The sequence below is a fragment of the Haliotis asinina genome, chromosome 13 (assembly GCF_037392515.1).
Source record: "Haliotis asinina isolate JCU_RB_2024 chromosome 13, JCU_Hal_asi_v2, whole genome shotgun sequence".
NCBI lineage: Eukaryota > Metazoa > Mollusca > Gastropoda > Lepetellida > Haliotidae > Haliotis > Haliotis asinina.
The window spans coordinates 20,050,286-20,067,801 of NC_090292.1; the positions used below are offsets into that span (position 1 = coordinate 20,050,286).

The 17,516-nt window shown below is 39.2% G+C and overlaps 1 protein-coding gene across 9 annotated transcripts in view; it reads left to right on the forward strand.

Moving 5' to 3' along the window:
- LOC137259221 (pyruvate kinase PKM-like) overlaps window positions 1–17,516 on the forward strand; it is a 56,550-nt gene that overhangs the window by 23,454 nt on the left and 15,580 nt on the right. For all 9 annotated transcript variants that reach the window (XM_067796837.1, XM_067796835.1, XM_067796840.1 and 6 more), the window contains exons 3-12: window positions 1,911–2,067; window positions 3,377–3,468; window positions 5,075–5,194; window positions 5,929–6,115; window positions 9,587–9,729; window positions 10,972–11,099; window positions 11,385–11,535; window positions 12,263–12,415; window positions 13,603–13,769; window positions 14,416–14,534. In XM_067796837.1, coding sequence (XP_067652938.1) covers window positions 1,911–2,067; window positions 3,377–3,468; window positions 5,075–5,194; window positions 5,929–6,115; window positions 9,587–9,729; window positions 10,972–11,099; window positions 11,385–11,535; window positions 12,263–12,415; window positions 13,603–13,769; window positions 14,416–14,534 — 1,417 coding nt within the window. The remainder of the gene's footprint in view (window positions 1–1,910; window positions 2,068–3,376; window positions 3,469–5,074; window positions 5,195–5,928; window positions 6,116–9,586; window positions 9,730–10,971; window positions 11,100–11,384; window positions 11,536–12,262; window positions 12,416–13,602; window positions 13,770–14,415; window positions 14,535–17,516) is intronic.

The window sequence follows — 17,516 nt, forward strand, 5'->3', positions numbered from 1 at the left end:
CGCAGCGTAGATGTTGAAACTACCTTTTTTGTCCCAAGCGTTGGGTTGAACCAGTTGTGAATTACTGCAAATGAAAGGCATACAGTGGACTGACACACATAAGGCAACAAAAATCTGGATGTTATATATTCAGTAATTGAAACAGCTGTTGTGCAATGTGAAATTAAAGGAATGTAAAATCCATATACACGAGCCTGATGTCTGGCAGAGAGTTTTTAAACTTTAAGTCTAATCAATAAATCACTGCTGGCATCCGATGAAGTAGTTGCCTCAGTAGAACACTACATGGTCAAATATTTTACTTTGATGTCCGTATGTACACTACAGCTGTTATGACTCGCGTGCATATTCAGTGAATCGAACTGTAGCCCTTGTTACGGTTAAGAATTTGCCGTGACAAAAGGTGTAAGAAATCACTTGTGAACAAGCAAAACAGAACAAAGACATGTCTGAAACATTCAAATATTGTATTATTAAGCAAAGAGAGCGAATTATACAAAGTCTGCAGTGAGGCAGTGGTTATGTAGATCAAGCATTGAATTATATACTCCAGTAAATGTGTCCGTGTCTGTCTCAACACAGCAACTAGCATTTATATATACTGTCATAGTTTCAAGAACTTTCGAGTACTTACGACCAACACTGAAACTAGCATATATATATACTGTCATAGTTTCAAGAACTTTCAAGTACTAACTAACACTAAAACCTTAAATATTGTGACCCAATTACAACTACCACAATAATAATTAATAACAACTGAAATCACGGAAAATACACTCTCGTAACACCCTTCATGAATTCAATTCGGTATTTGTTATCACCTGGGCCTCCTTTCATGAAGCAACCTTTACTACAGTTAACCTTAACTCGTATTCTTTAACACTGCACTAAGGTTACCTTAGACCTAGGTAACCTTAGTGCATTGTGAAAGAATGGGAGTTAAGGTTAACCTCAGTAAAGGCTGCTTCATGAAAGGGGGCCCAGAGGCAAATGTAATGAATTTTAGCAAAAGGATGTTAGTGTTACTTGAACTCTTATGTATTTGTTCAAAGTGACATATGCAAGAATGGAATCTAGCCTTGCAGTAGTGCAAGTCATGTTACCTTGCCAGTGTTGACAAATGGTGTTTCAAGGTAACAGGATATTGGGTCCTGTAAGTTTCAGATGTCTGTCTGACCCACTGAAAATTCACAGGATCCACAGAACAAAATTAAACACACATTTAAGGTTTAACATTTCTCATAATTGACATTGAAATTATCAACATTATATAATGACAAACATTATAAACATAAATTTATAAACAGTGACGTGAACAAGTGTCACATGCCAAACAACAACTTCAGACAAAGTCATTGTAACATATATTCAGTCAGACACTGGGGCCAGCAGGTTGGGGACTTCTGTCTGACCATTGCCAAATCTGTCAGATTTGTCAGAGGGTCAGACACTATTCATGAACACTGCCTTGCAAAGGCTGCACAGGGTAGTTGACTATAACTGTGACATACCAAATTTGATTGTCATGAGATCACTAGCTTTTGTTTTGGCAAATTAACACTGTCAGCTTGGGCATTCCATCTTGTACATTCATCACCTAAGTAAACTTTGTGCGAAGTTTTGTGTCTCTATTTAACCTTTGATGTTATCATGGCAAGAGTGTTGTTTGTGTCACCATTCAACCTGTGATGTAACCATGGTAATGGAGTTGTTTGCGTCACCATTCAGCGTGTGATATAACCATGGTAATGGAGTTCTTTATGTCACCATTCAACCTGTGATGTAACCATGTTAACAGTGTTGTTTGTGTCCCCATTCAACCTGTGATGTAACCATGGTAATGGTGTTGTTTGTGTCCCCATTCAACCTGTGATGTAACCATGGTAATAGTGTTGTTTGTGTTACAGTTCAACATCAAGGATGAGGAGTGTCAGGGGAACTACTACCTGCAGTGTCAGCAGCTCCAGGCCGCCCAGGCTACTTCCCACATTGACCACATGTGCTGCCTGGACATTGACTCAGAGCCACACATGGTCAGGAAGTCAGGCATCATCTGTACCATTGGTAAGCCAGTCTGTCTGTCTGTCTGTCTGTCTGTCTGTCTGTCTGTCTGTCTGTCTGTCTGTCTGTCTGTCTGTCTGTCTGTCTGTCTGTTTCAGTGTGCATGTGTGGTTCTAGTTTCTCATAATTCCCAGTGTGCATGATCGTTTGTGTGTGCATGCATGTGAGTGTGGGCATATGTGCCCATGGTGGGATGTGGGATGGTGCGTTGTGTTGAGCATTTTGGGGTAGCAAGGGAATGTGTTTAGGTGTAGTGTGTTTGCACATGTGTTGTCTGTATCAAGAGTCTGTCAAACTATCTTTGTGTGTCAGTGCATCTGTAGAGGTATGTCAGCTTCTGTCATCCATACATGAATGCAAATGTCTGAATGTCGTACCTAGTCACGGCTTTCCATGACCTACAAGAAGACTAGTGTACCTGTATATTACAACATTGTTGCCAAGAATCATTGCATACCAATCAGGTCGCATGTAGTCAATTTGGTCAAATAGTTTCTTTGCGATTATCGTTTTTCATTATTCATGATTATAAAATTATCTTGTTACTGATATTTGTTAATGACATAAGAAAAAGTGACTTTCGTGTTGTATGATAAATTCATTGGCATTTCTAGTAGTAACCTTGTTTGGAAGTTCAGAGTTATCTTTCCTTGGAAAAAGAATACTTTCATCTCTGTGCCAGTTTGTGCTTAATCAAGGCTCATGAACATGGCCACGAGATGGGTACGAGGTTTCATCCACTTTGCCGGAATGACATTATAAGTTATCACATCGTGTCTCGGGAAATACAGGGTTTTATCAGTCCCTCGCAAGGTTGTATTCCCGAGCCGAGGGGAATACAACCTTGCAAGGGACTGATAAAACCCTGTATTTCCCGAGACACGACGTGATAAGGCATTTATCTAGCTGAATGTTTTCATTAAATCAAAACAAAACAACACGCATCGAATTGACTTGCTGCCATGTTGACACCAGCTGATCGTTTGACCTCAATGCACCGCACGTTACTAAAGGCTTGTCGATGCACGCTTTCTCACTTCTTGCGTCATCACCGAGGCGTAGCGGGAGGATATGACTTTCGCAGCGGGAGTATAAAAGTCGTATACTCCCGCTGGCGGATCGTGATGGATGTACATGGTATTTTGTCAGAGTCACGTTGACCAATCAAAACTCGACATTCTTACATGAGGCTAGATAAGAGTAGTTAGGAATGTGATTAAGTATGTCTGTAGGTGTGTAATTCCTGTGTGTTATTGCGTGTGCGACTCTCAGCACTGTGTCCCCCCTACAAACAGTACAACCTGTGTTGTAGGCCCAGCCTGTCGTGAGGTACCCATGCTCCAGAAGATGATCAACGAAGGGATGAACGTTGCCCGCCTAAACTTTTCACATGGAACACATGAGGTATGTAACAACAGTGGACAAATTGACTTGTGTTGTTTTATCAGGGTGTGGAGCCATCCCAAATTTGACATAATAAACATGTCATCTTGCCAATACAAGTAACCTCTTTGATCATGGAAACACGTCATCTGACATCACAGGGATCAGTATATATCCGTGTCTCTGATGCAATAAATTCTCGCAGGATTCATATATTTTTTTTACATCCGCGTTCTCTGGGACACAAGCTTTTTATGAGACATGAATGGTAGTTTTTGTGGAGAGGCAATATGACCATTTTCTAAGGTGATTTAATGTTTTGTGAACCATGTACTGAAATGACTTTTTCGATGAATTTGAAACTAAACATATTTGGAAATTTTCAAGGAAGGTACAATATCCAAGACTGGTCAGACTTACCCGTGCAACCTGAAAGCAGTAACAATGAACCAGTTTCAATAATATTTGTGGCATTAATTTTTATTAGGGACTGAAAAAGTTCAGAGTGACCTCTATATTTCAGGATGGACTCATAGATGTGGCATATTTTTTGGGATTGGGTACCTGACTTTGAGGGTGTGGGTTCAAATCCCAGATGGGACTCAGCTGAAAAAAGTAGTAGAATTTGTACTTTACTAAGATTGTGTAATCCCAAATGTAACATGTTACATTTGCATTGTGCATTATGTAATCATAGACTCAGATATTCAGGTCAGTTAGTCACATGTCTCAGTTGAATTCTTAGAATTATCACTGCTTCAGATCATAAGGTCCCTTGTTCGAAGGACAGGTTTCAGGGATTCTCTTGGTATAGTGTGTGAAGCCTTTTTCTGGTGCCATCCACTTTGATATTGCTGGAATATTGCTAAGAGCGGCATGACACCATGCTCATTCACGGGTTCTGGCTGAGTGTAGTTCTCTGCATCACACACTGTCTGTAATCCATGGACCTATTTTGGCAATGCAAAGTACACTGATTTGTACATTAGTCAAGAAAGGAGACAATAGTTGTGAATGACAGTCTCTGCAGAATAATACCATTTGATCATGTGTTTTTCAACCAGTCAGGTTACAGAACACAGAGACTTTGGTTTACAATTGCCAGTACAGTCATTGTTATTTTCCATTGAACACAAGATCTCAGGACAAAAGTAGGTCATGTTTAAATCTGTTCGTTGACCTAACTAAAAATACCACTCTTGTAAAATTTCATGAATGAATATAATTTTTTTATTAGTAGACATGGCCCTATGGGATTACCTTGCATGATTTTATTGTTGGGAGGTGTTACATTTTCTGTTGCCACCTCCCTCTACTTGGCCATGCCATCGTTCCCAAAGGATAAGGCTGTTAAAAGTCTAGGCGAAACAGTTGTATTGCATATATTGACAGTGTTTGTCACTGATAATGTTTACAGATCATGTTGGCTGTCTGTCAAAGTAAATGTATATACATGTAGCTTTATAATACATTTCTGTTTTTGCGTAAACTTGTCTCAAATAATGGTATTGTGACTTGCTCACTCAGCCACCTGCTCTGATCTTCAACCACTGGCTCTCTCATGCAAAGTGAGTTCTAGCTATATCATCCAGCCAACTCACTCACTCACTCACTCACTCTGTTTCAGTATCATCTGGGCACCATAGAAAATGTGAGAGCTGCTGCCAGTTCTTTCACGCAGCCTCGTCCCATCGCTATCGCCCTGGACACAAAGGGACCTGAGATCAGGACAGGACTTATTAAGGGGGTGAGTTCTTTTTCAACACGTTGAGTTTCTTACATCGGTACAACCCCAACAAGGGTTGAGTTACCTGTCACACCAATCCAGCCGCAATAAAAGGTGAGTTATCTGTCACATCAGCACAGCCGCAACAAGGGGTGAGTTATCTGTCACATCAGTACAACTTCAACAATGGTAGAAGTATCTGTCACACTAGTACAGCCTTGGCAAGGATGTGTTATTTCTTACGTGTTAGCCTGATGATAAGCGCATTTACTCACCATGCCAAAGACCTCAGTTCGATTCCCCTCATGGGTACAATGTGTGAAACCCATTTTTGGTGGCCCCTCCTGTTATATTGCTCGATTAATGCTAGAAGCAGCAAAAAGCTATGACCACTAATTTAATCTCTTTGTGGATTTAATTCCAGCATCCTACAAAGAATATAAATTAAGGATGACTACTCAAAAAAGAAAAATGTTTCACAATTTTGGATATTTTCTAGTACAGCCTCAACAAGACATTCTCTCATGGTAGCTGGTTATCTAAATGTAGAGACTCATTATATGAAACAGAAGATAAGCATGTGACTCAGGGCCTAGATTCTCGAAGCTCTCTTAGCACTAAGATAGTCATAAGTTAATGTTAATGCATGGCACTTACAACTATCTTAGCGCTAAGAGCGTTTCAAAAATCTAGACCCTGGGTGGGATAGCAGACCAGAGTGACCTTGTCAAAATGATTTGTGCTTTTATTTCCAGGACCCAACTGCTGAGGTAACTCTGAAGACAGGCAACACAATCAAACTTACAACTGACCCCCAGTTTTACGAGCACTGCTCCGATGAAGTGCTCTACCTTGACTATGTCAACATCACAAAGGTCATGAAGGTCGGCGAGAGAGTCTTCATCGATGATGGCCTTATCTCTGTCATTGTCAGAGAAATTGGTACGATATAGCAGTGTGCATAAGTAGATATTGTATTAAGTATTAGTAAGAATTAGAACCTTCACTTTCGGCTTGATTGTGCTGCTGAATTATGGCAAGCAGAAGCAGAAGTCCACTGATGGTAGTACTGCTGAAGACTGTAGATTTGGGCTCTCATAGATTGATCCTACAATCAACTTTGTCATCCAAGTTTGTGTTCCGCAGGAGACATTGCTTATGTGAGATCCCCTCTGAGATATTGTTTTGAGAGTAGAATTTGTACAATCCCCTGACAATGCTATGATGTCATGAATTTGATGACATCACAGTGTTTATGAATGGTGTTTCAAAGCAACAGGACATTGGGTCCTGTAAGTTTCAGATGTCTGTCTGACCCACTGAAAATTCACAGGACCTACAGAATAAAATTAAACACATATTTCAGATATAACATTTCTCATAATTGGCATTGAAATTATTAACATTATACAATGACAAACATTACAAACATGAATTTATGAACAGTGAATAAGTGTCACATGCCACAAATAACAACTTTAGACAAAGTCATTGTAATATATTTAGTCAGACACTGGGGCCAGCAGGTTGGGGACTTCTGTCTGACCATTGCCAAATCTGCCAGATTTGTCAGAGGGTCAGACACTATTCATGAACACTGGATGACATCACAGTGCTATGACATCGGTGCAGTGCAAGTCTAATGGTAGTAAAGTGTTGAGAGATGCACATTTTTCATTGATAAATAGAATCTCACCCTCATGTCTACTGATATCAGTTATATCAACACTCATTGATAAAGGAAAAGCCTTGGATACTTGTAACTTTATCAACTTGTGTTGATATAATTTATATTATCAGACACTAGGGCGAGATTCTCTATTTACAATCGCCATACAATGGCCCTAAACCACTTGGACAAAGCTGATCTCAGTACGATTGGAGAGAATCTATACTATATCCCACAAGTATTGGGCAGTGCATACTCTATATATGGCAACATGTGGCATTCCATGTGAAACCAAGATTAGTTGCCCTTGAGTTATTGAAAAGGTCACTTCACTTTTTACAGGTACTGTCTGTAGATGAGTTCACACTGTGCACACGTTCAGTTAACCTCTTAAGGATGGCATGTATTTCATCTGACCTGCAGACCTTGTAAAAACACATCCCGTACCCTTTGGAACCCACTGCCATTGCCAATCACATTCAGACACCTTTTCTGACTATCCGTGCCTTGATTATCAAAAAAGTATGTTGTTTCACGCTTTTTTCGGGGCAGGAGAGTAGTCTAATGATTGAAGTGTGCAAGGAGGCCCTGAACTAATGGCCAGTGCTTAACTCTTCGCAGTAGAAACAGACAATGACATCACACGTGCCTAGACAGTGCAGTTCACCGCCATATCATGAGAGATTATTTTAGGAACCTATCAGTCACTTGATTCATTTATTAATTCTTTCACTTTCCACAATGTCTGGAAACACAGTCATTTCAATTAATTCCAATTCACTATGAATTCTATTGACACCTATTATTTGCAAGTATTTCAGACAGTGTTGTTGAAAATGACAAAATTATAGGCAAAAATATTTCTCTGGATTATGGTTGCCTTATTTGTGTGGTTACCAGAGGCACATAGAGAAAAAATGGACAAGCAAAACGATCCCTAAGTCATAGTTTACATCATGACGCATCAGAATTTATGCTCAGATACTGTTTAATGTCAAAACATATGCATGAGAAATTTTTGTCACAGGTTGAGCCCATGTTCTTGAAACAGTAACTTCCTGTTCTGATATAACATGATCATACAAGGGATATCTGTTGCTGTGTTTTGATTATCTCCCCAAGGTCTCAGCATTTGCAGTAAGGAAGGGTTATTGGGTTGTTAGAAACCTATATATACACAACGAAATCACTTGTTATAACAGTCTCAGTACACCTGGCAGGGCTGCTGTAATATCATTGATGGTTAGAGCTTACACTTTCATTCAGTGGTATTATTTTGATAATGTGATAAAATTAGACAATTGGGCCTTTCATATAGCGTATGACGCATAGTAGCAATATTGTTTTACTAGTTGCTGTTTCCTTAATAAAAGTCAGCTTCATCTGTTAACTTTTTACCCCAGTCATGCAGGAATGGTGACAAAATCTGTGGATAAGTGAAATAATTTCAACTACTGTCTGGTCTGGTCTGGTCTTATTATTTTGTGAGGTTTCTTCGTGATGTCTGTATGTCAAAAACTTTATCCCAGTTGTGATATTTTGTGAAAGTTACTCCACAGAACCGTCTTCGTTGCGCTCACAGTGTGGACTGCAGTCTGTGCCCAAATTTTCAAGACATAATTATTAGTTGGTGTCTGTGTCGGACAATGTATGAATCACTGGCTGCACATCACGGGCAGTATTCTGTTTGATTTACAGTGGTGTGGTATGTAAAGTATAATGTGATGGCAACTGCTGTAAAGTATTGTGCAGTGATCACCAATTTTCCTTTTCAAAGTTCCACACATGAAGTGGTTTGCGTCAGTCAAATGAATGATGGGCCTGTTGTGACTTGTCAAAAGTTCCTAATTATTTTACAGCGAAATCTGACCACCTCTAGCAGACACCATGTACATATTCTGAATCAAAACATGATATGATTGAGACAGATGTGTTCTGTATTCCCCTGTCACATCTTCCTACAAACCTTTGTTTAAATACGACCATATTTCCTGGTTCTCGTAAAATCCCCTAGCAGCAAAAAAAATCACAACACGAATTATCTCCCTTCTTTCGATCCATTCAGACTACACATTACATCAACATAGATCAACTTGACTCTAACGCAAGCAAATATGTGGACACAAATATCCTTCTTCTGCCAAGAACCTGTGTTGATGTGAAACAAGACAACTAATGGCTCGCGTGTTTGTTGGAGACGCCATTGAACGGACGCCATTGATTCCCGTTACGTGACTGAGTTCTATCTTGATATAACGTTCACACGTCGCAAAGGGGGAAAGGTTCTAGTTTTCCCAAAGCATACAGAATTGTAGAGGCCTTGCGAATGATCACTTTTGAAACATTGCTGATTACACAACTAAATCTGATTGCAACCAATTACGAATCCTGAACACTGCCTCATGAAAGAGCCAGTAGATGTTTGAAGGAAGATTTGACGAGTAACCTCTGTGGAAAGAGAATGTACCGGCACCAGTAGGAAACATTTTATCAAATGTTGGAATCTTAAATGTGTTGAATTAGGATATCTGTTATTTATTTACTCTTTGTGTGAAGGTACTCTGGAATGGCCTTGAATTTGTTGAAACCAAGCCTGGACCAACCCTATTTACCATTCACCAAGGGAATCCTGTTGTTGGTGAATACTATCTGAAGTTAGAGATTGTAATGCTGACACTGGTTGTATTGTAGGTGAGCATCATGTTTACTGATTGTTTGTTGTACGAATGCTGCTTACATTGCAGGTGACAATTACCTGATGTGTGAGATTGAGAATGGAGGAGACCTTGGTTCGAAGAAGGGCTGTAATCTCCCAGGAGTAGCGGTTGACCTGCCAGCTGTATCCGAGAAGGACAAGGAAGATCTTTTGTTTGGCGTGAAGCAAAAGGTATGATAGAGATGTCACCAGTACTCATCTTACCTGTTAAAAGGGTCGGGCGGGGTAGCCTAGTGGTTAAAGCGTTTGCTCGTCACACCTAAGACCCAGGCTTGGTTGCGTGCATGGGCACAATGACTGAGTGTCCTGGGACATTGCTAAAAGCGTCATAAGTTTTACTCACACAGTGAGCAGGTGATCAAGCCTGGCCACTCAATCCCATTAGTTGGCTCTCATGACAAGCAAGGGTGGCTGAAGACCAGTTGGTACTGAAGCATGTAAATTCTTAATGAATGACAAAAACATGCAAACAAGTATGCAGCATAAATAGAGGATACTAAACTATATTCCGTGTAATACCATTTTTATTTAACGAGTTAATGATTTGGTATAAATGAGCAAGAGCGAATTTGATACTAAATCTGTCAAAAGTTTAATGATAATGGTATTTCATGGAAGCGAGTTAAGTATTTTGTTTGTTTTGTTATTTTGTATTACTCTACATCACAAGTTGATAGAAAACGTGGCGAAGTTGCCAACAGTGTGATGACTCTCTGCTTTCTGCAAGTGAAGCAAGGTCTAGTACCATTGCTACAGCAACATTAGCATTGTGACGTCATAACTCTCAAGTGTTATGACATTGTGCATCAAGCAATATCACGCTAGTGTAATATTGCCGTAGAAAGATTACACTGCAGCATCTTCCACGAGTGAGTAATAAACTCCAATATTAGATACTGAAGGTAGAGCTATTATGTTATTGTGAGTGTTTTATTCACCCTGTAGATTCCAAACATCATGGTTTCATAATATAAATAAGGTAAAACTTCAGTATTTGTGTTGCTTTCTGGGGAGGTGTCTTTCGCTGCCAACAAAAAATTTTCCAATGATGGTGAATGAATATCCCCTTATCATTTGAAAATCACTATAACCACCTCTGGTTAGAAGGGCTGATTCAGATGAGATTATTCTACTCTGATATCCTAGTTACTTTTACTGTCCTTCGTCGACAGGGTTTTACAATGTGTGTGCTATTAATTCATTTGTATTACTTGTTCTCGTCACGATATGGCTGCAATATTGCCGATGTGACGTTAAATATTAACTCACTCACTCACTCAGCTGACATTAATGTTTGAAAAACAATGTTCTTATCAAACATTAACATTAACATTTTGTTTATATACTAACTATTTGCCTGAGCTGAGTGACACAGTATTAATGTTGATTTCTGACCTGTTTGTGTGTTCCTAGGTCGACATGGTATTTGCTTCCTTCATCCGAAGTGGCGCTGGCATCAGAGAGATCCGAAGTATTCTTGGGGAGGAAGGCAAGAACATCAAGATCATTGCAAAGATTGAAAACCATGAGGGAGTGAAAAGGTAAAATTACTTCGTGACAGAAAGTATCCTCCAGATCTTTCCCAAAGATGTTGCAAATGGTCAGGATTGGATTGTGTCATTAAGGTGAATACATAGCACCCTGTCGTGTTGGAACCACTGTAACCATCTGTTTAGAATAACATCTATTAGACAGCAAGAAAATATCTTCCAGATCTTTGGCAAAGATTTTGCGAATGATCATTATTAGATGTTGTCAGTAAGATGGCTGCATTACCTAATATAGGACTTGATACGTTCATTAACAAACATTCTCTTTGTCCCCAGGTTCGATGAGATTTTGGAGGAGGTCGATGGTGTAATGGTTGCCCGTGGTGACCTGGGTATTGAGATTCCAGCAGAGAAGGTCTTCCTGGCCCAGAAGATGATGATAGGCCGATGTAACCGTGCTGGGAAACCAGTCATCTGTGCCACACAGGTAGGGTTTGCTCTCACCTCAATGCAGTCTGTGTTGCAGCCACAGAAGGGACATAGGAAGAGCAAATGCTCCGAGAAGAGTTACGAAGTTTTAGGCTTACAAGAGCTATGTGATAATCACAAACACAAACACAAAACTGGGATAACTACTAGACAGATGGCAGGGCAGTGAAAAAGGAACTCTTTCTTTCCACTTAAAATTGAGAAAGTTGTTGTTTCGTCAAACATTGAATGATTTTATCTAACAACTAGCTTTTCTACTATGTTACTAGTACGGGTGGCTCAGTAATTGAAGGTTTGGCAGTTCTCTGTGCAAAATTGTACCCCTCCAGCATGCTAGACATCTGCATGATGTTAGTTTCGAAAAATGTTCAAGACCAGTATGTTAATTGGGTGTTTTTTACCCCCAAACTTTTGTGGGTTCATTTGAAGTGGGAAACATCTTCTGGTTTTTCTCCCACATCTAGCTGACTTCAGAGCGTGGAATAATGATAAAAGGACATTTATGACCAAAAGAATGAATCCAGTTGCCATAGTGCAAATATGTTATCAAAATATACTCCGTTCCTTCAGTCAGGTAGCAAAAGAAGGCCATTACGTACAATCCCATTTCTTTCCATGTTCGTTCCTTTTTACTTCAGAAATAAAAGTCGCGTTCTGTGAGCAGATGCTGGATAGTGGGATTGTGATGATCTGATCATCAGATGTATGCCTGATTGTGTTAACAGATGTTGGAGAGTATGGTGAAGAAACCCCGTCCCACCCGTGCAGAGACGAGTGATGTAGCCAATGCTGTGCTTGATGGTGCTGATTGTGTGATGTTGTCTGGAGAGACAGCCAAGGGAGCCTATCCTCTCGAGTCAGTGAAAATGATGCACCATGTAAGTAAACCTCACCGGAGCTCATCACTTTTATTGAGACACTTTATGGCTCTCTGAATCAGCTATGTACAAATGTGCCTAGTGATGCATCATTACTAGTCTGTGTGAAACTGTACATAAGATATGGGGTCAGTTTTCTTTGCAAATCTGTGCACATTCGGCACATCAAAAGCCTTTCTTTGTAGGTTTGAATCTCAGTTAGCTGGCATTTTGTTTCTCAGTTCATCAGCTCAAAACCCTTGCTCGCTGGCTGACAAAAGTGGTAAACATGTGAGATCTGCAGCAATGCAGACTTTCCTCCCAAGCTAGCTGAATTGCCTTGACGTAACTTAAAGAGTGATCAAAATGGCATTATCCCCAAAGACATTACCCCCACACACTACATGTGGTTGTGTTCATCAAAAGATATATGACATGGTTAACCCTAGGAGAAGGAAATAACATTGTCATGAGATCTGAACATTTAATAAACACTAGAATACAGTAAGGACGATTAACCAAGGAAGGAAATAAGAAATTACAGGTAATCTGTGTCGTCAAATAGGGACTTCACCATACATGAGTTTCATGAATGGATCCATATCACGATAGCTATGTCACAATTCAATATGTATCATGATACCTATTATCGCGGCATTATCACATATTTTAATTACATTTTAAACATTAACATAGCATGTTTTATTATTGTTTATGAAAAGATCAATTTTTTTATTCTCAGAGATGAAAAAGTTATCCCATCTTTGGGCATGAAAAATAATCATTCAAAACTCTCATAACATGAAAAAGACATTTACAGTTTCAAAATGTGAATGATACATTAACATTTTTAAACAGGTACGTTCAAAACTAAATATCGATACAGTTTTGAATGTATCGATACTGGTAATTGCATTGTCTTGGAAAATGTATTGATGTATCATAGCGTCCATATTATCAAATATTTCTTACATTCAGATATATAATTTCTTGCTGACTTTGCCTGTTGTAGATGGTCTTAGAAAAAGTATTGATGTATCATAGCATCCATATTATCAAATATTTCTTACATTCAGATATATAATTTCTTGCTGACTTTGCCTGTTGTAGATGGTCTTAGAAAAAGGATTGATGTATCATAGCATCCATATTATCAAATATTTCTTACATTCAGATATATAATTTCTTGCTGACTTTGCCTGTTGTAGATCTGTAGAGAAGCTGAGTCAGCAGTATTCCACAACCAGCTGTTTGAGGAACTCCGCAGGGAGACTCCCATATTCACTGATGCTGCTCACACCATCGCTATCGCTGCTGTAGAGGCTTCCTTCTCAGCCATGGCTGCTGCCATCATCGTCATCACAACGTCGGGCAGGTGAGAGTTTCATAGGGGGTGCCATCAGTTTTTGGTTTCTTTCTTAGTATAGTGCAGATTCTAGTTCTTTTTGGGTCCCAACCAGGATTCAAACCCACACCCTCAGTTAGTGTACTACAGCATCAGGAGTAGTTGCCTGTGCCTGTTATTTCACCCATTGATCATGACCACTGTCCACATGATCACTGATTCATTCCATGCTTGGAAGTCATTTTCTGAACATGCACTACTCAACTCATCAACTCCACCCCTCCACACCACACCACACCACACCACACCACACCACACCACACCACACCCTGTCAGTACTTTACATGACTCTCATGAAGCCAGCAAGAGCCGTTTAAAATCAGTGACAGGGGTCCTGTCGACCCCTACTTTTGCATGTCATTTACAAAACCATGTCCTGGTTCTAAGTGATGTCATTGTTCTGTGCATTAGCCTGTCTTTTTCCTGTTAAAACCAAGTTTGGATTTTGTTGTTGTTCATGATCATGTTTTTATTCAGTTCATTTATTTTTATTAATAATTTAATGTCCTGATATTAAGTTTTATTGCCTGCTTGTAAATGAGTTAAAAAGCACTGTATACCACTTTCTAGATCGTTTTTTTGGAAAATGTGCTGATTTTCAAACTGATGTCCTCAGATCTGCCTACCTCGTGTCAGCCTACCGCCCTCGCTGCCCAATCCTGGCAATTACACGCAACGCTCAGACTGCACGACAGTGCCACTTGTACAGGGGTATCTTTCCCATCCACTACAGTGGTAAGTCAAGGGAGATAACACACTCTACTTTACGTGGGAGCACACAAGTCCATTCTCTTTTGAAATTTATTAGTGCATAAACTGTAAATCAAGGCCTTATATTTTTCTTTAGTAGGTTTATGAGACAAAATGAAAACCTGTTAGGTGAAATGAAATTTGTGAGACATTATTGCCACTGATGTTAAAAATGGTAAATAAGACATATTAAGTTCTTTTTACTAATGTATAAGTCGAGACAACACAAAATATCTTGCCATCTTAAATCTTGCCTTTCATTCATTCGTATGCGTACTAACCAAGAAAATCAACTCAATTGTTGTTTGTAATGAATCAGCTAAAGAGAAATAAAAGGCCTAACTTTGCATTTCCTCACTGTTCACTTTTCTGTAGAAACACCTCCCGTGTTTGCTTTTATATGGCCAAATACCTAGAGAAAAGAAAAGCTCTGCTTGTCATCATATACTGTTGCTTGACGAAACACCTACATGTACTTTCTGAGCAGTCATCATGTAAATCCAGTCTATCAAAACACAGAAGCCATGGGATGGTATTTAAGGAGAGGTACATTGTTTGATTCTTTCCTATTAAGCAAATAAATCTGAATTATGCACTTCAAATGAGAAAAGATTGCTCTCGTGGATACCAGCCATTTCTTGTCAGTTCATACATTTGAATTATATAAAAAGACAAGGGGTACGTTGCTTTCTCACCCAATGGAAAATTATACTGTTCAAAGTTATTTAAAAAACGTGATTATTTTTTGTCCCTCATAGTATCAGAGAATAGACTTTATAGTTATATGTACTGGATACCTGGATCTTCATACACAAAATGTAAGTGTGAAAGAATGTCTGTTAGGTCTTTACAGCACTAAAACAGCTTTGGTTAACTAGGCCCTGAGCCAAATAACGCTACAATAGGTGTCAAGTTTCCATCTGCTTTTGCCATAGATGACTCCTTGAAGGACCACATGATCCTTTTCATGTCAGTGTTGTTAGTTGTTCATGTGACAGAACTGAGTGGTCCTTCTTGTGGGTGTTATTGGACTGATCAAAATGTTTAAAAAGCATAGAGATGTGCAAACTGTTTGATGATGATGATGCATTAGGGCTGGATTTATTAGGGCTGTATTTCTTGGAATTTGTGAAGTAATTACCTTTGCTGCATCCTATGTATGTAGTGTATTGCTAAGCATTGGCAGTAAAACAGATATAGTTGTTTTTGTATGGTTATGATGTTGTTTTTGGTTTGTTTTATCATCAACCGTGACGTTTATCCATGCAGCTGTGAAGTTTTGTTTCTTTCTTTCAAGGTTGTCGACATGTGCAGGTTGTCACATGATTATCCTGATACAATCAAGATTACTACATCTGATATGCAAATGGATATTTTCTTTTTCAGTTTATCCGCCATGACAGCTTCAGATGAGAAAGGAAGTAATTGACATTTCTTTCAGTACTCTGCACATTTACCCTCTGCTTCGTGCAGTTAGTGCAGTAAGCAGATACAGACTTTTTTTTATTTTATTTTATCTTTTTTTTTTTTTTTGTCCTAGTGGAGGGCTGAGATCTGAGATGAAATGTACATACACACCTTGTTACTTTGTAGTAGTTTAAAAGACAAGTCCTGAGTAATCTGAACATTAGATTGCAATGGTTTTGTTGGATCTTTTGAGGATGCTACTCAGAAAATGCCTAAGAACATTTGTGCTTTATACTTCAAATTTGTTTGAAAGTTAGGGGCCAGGCAATTGGGGTTTTATAAATGCCTCTGAAAGAAGTTAAGTGGGTCTTGTGGACACTTAGTTTGGTACCCCTTATCATTACTTAGTACAACTCAATTCCTGCTGAACCTTGACAGCAGACACATGAAGATCCGGGTTCGAATTGGTCTTCAGGGACCCTTGTGTATTGTAAGAGGGGTCAGGTTAGCTGACTTGGTTGACACATCATGTATCCTAATTGGGAAGATCAAAATACATGATATTGATCTCTGAATTCTCCGGTCCAGACTCAGTTATTTACATACAGCTGACATATAGGTGGTAAATTTCTTTGTGCAGCTTTAAATAACCAACCAACCAACAAACAAACCAACCAGCCAGCCAGGGAGGGTTTAGTCACGTCACTGTCCTAGATAAAGGCAGGTGATTGCAGCATATATATCAAGTGTAGTATTAGTTACTGGTAAATTGGTATCTGACCAAACTTTCAACAAAGTGGGGATATGTTCCAGGGGAGATAATCACTTTACTCTTTATCCAGACTCCCAACACGGTTCAAAGGTGTAAAACTCCATTGCTTCGTTTGATACCTTTGTTGTTGCTACTATTTGGAACATTTATCTGCATTCATTTGAGGCTTTTTATATAGGTTGTGTTGCAAGTGTGTGGCAAATACCTGAATGCAATTATACATACCTCTGTTGCATTTTCAGTAGGACATCTTGTTAAACTGTGTGCATCATGTTTACTGATGTAAGTGACACTATCACTCATATACTCCAAAAATAAAATGTAGGAAGTTTTTTTGTCAGCTCTCTCTTTTTTCAGTTTGAAACTTACGTAAGCCATGCAAACTTTAATTCACATCTTGCTTGCATTAAATTTCATTCTTGTGAAGATCTGGCTGGTAAGTGGTATCCAGCGAACCATGCTTGTCTCAAGTATCAGTGTGGTAGGTTCAAGTCTGAATAGTAAATATTGCCATCTGAATTTTTTCTCTTAAATTTGCTTTCGTCACTTCATGATCACAACACACTTCAACATCGCAGGCTTACCTTCTTTCATGGACCATTGGAAAAGGGAGATAACCCTCAATGTCTGGACCTTGACTGTGAAGCACAGTGCCTATTTAACACCTGCACTAACAATTCTGTTCCTCCTGTTATCTGTCTCACTTACCCTACCTGCCTCACCTATCTCACCGGTGTGGGTGTTTTCTTCCTGAATATCCTGTGTATTGCTTGTCCAAATGGGCTACA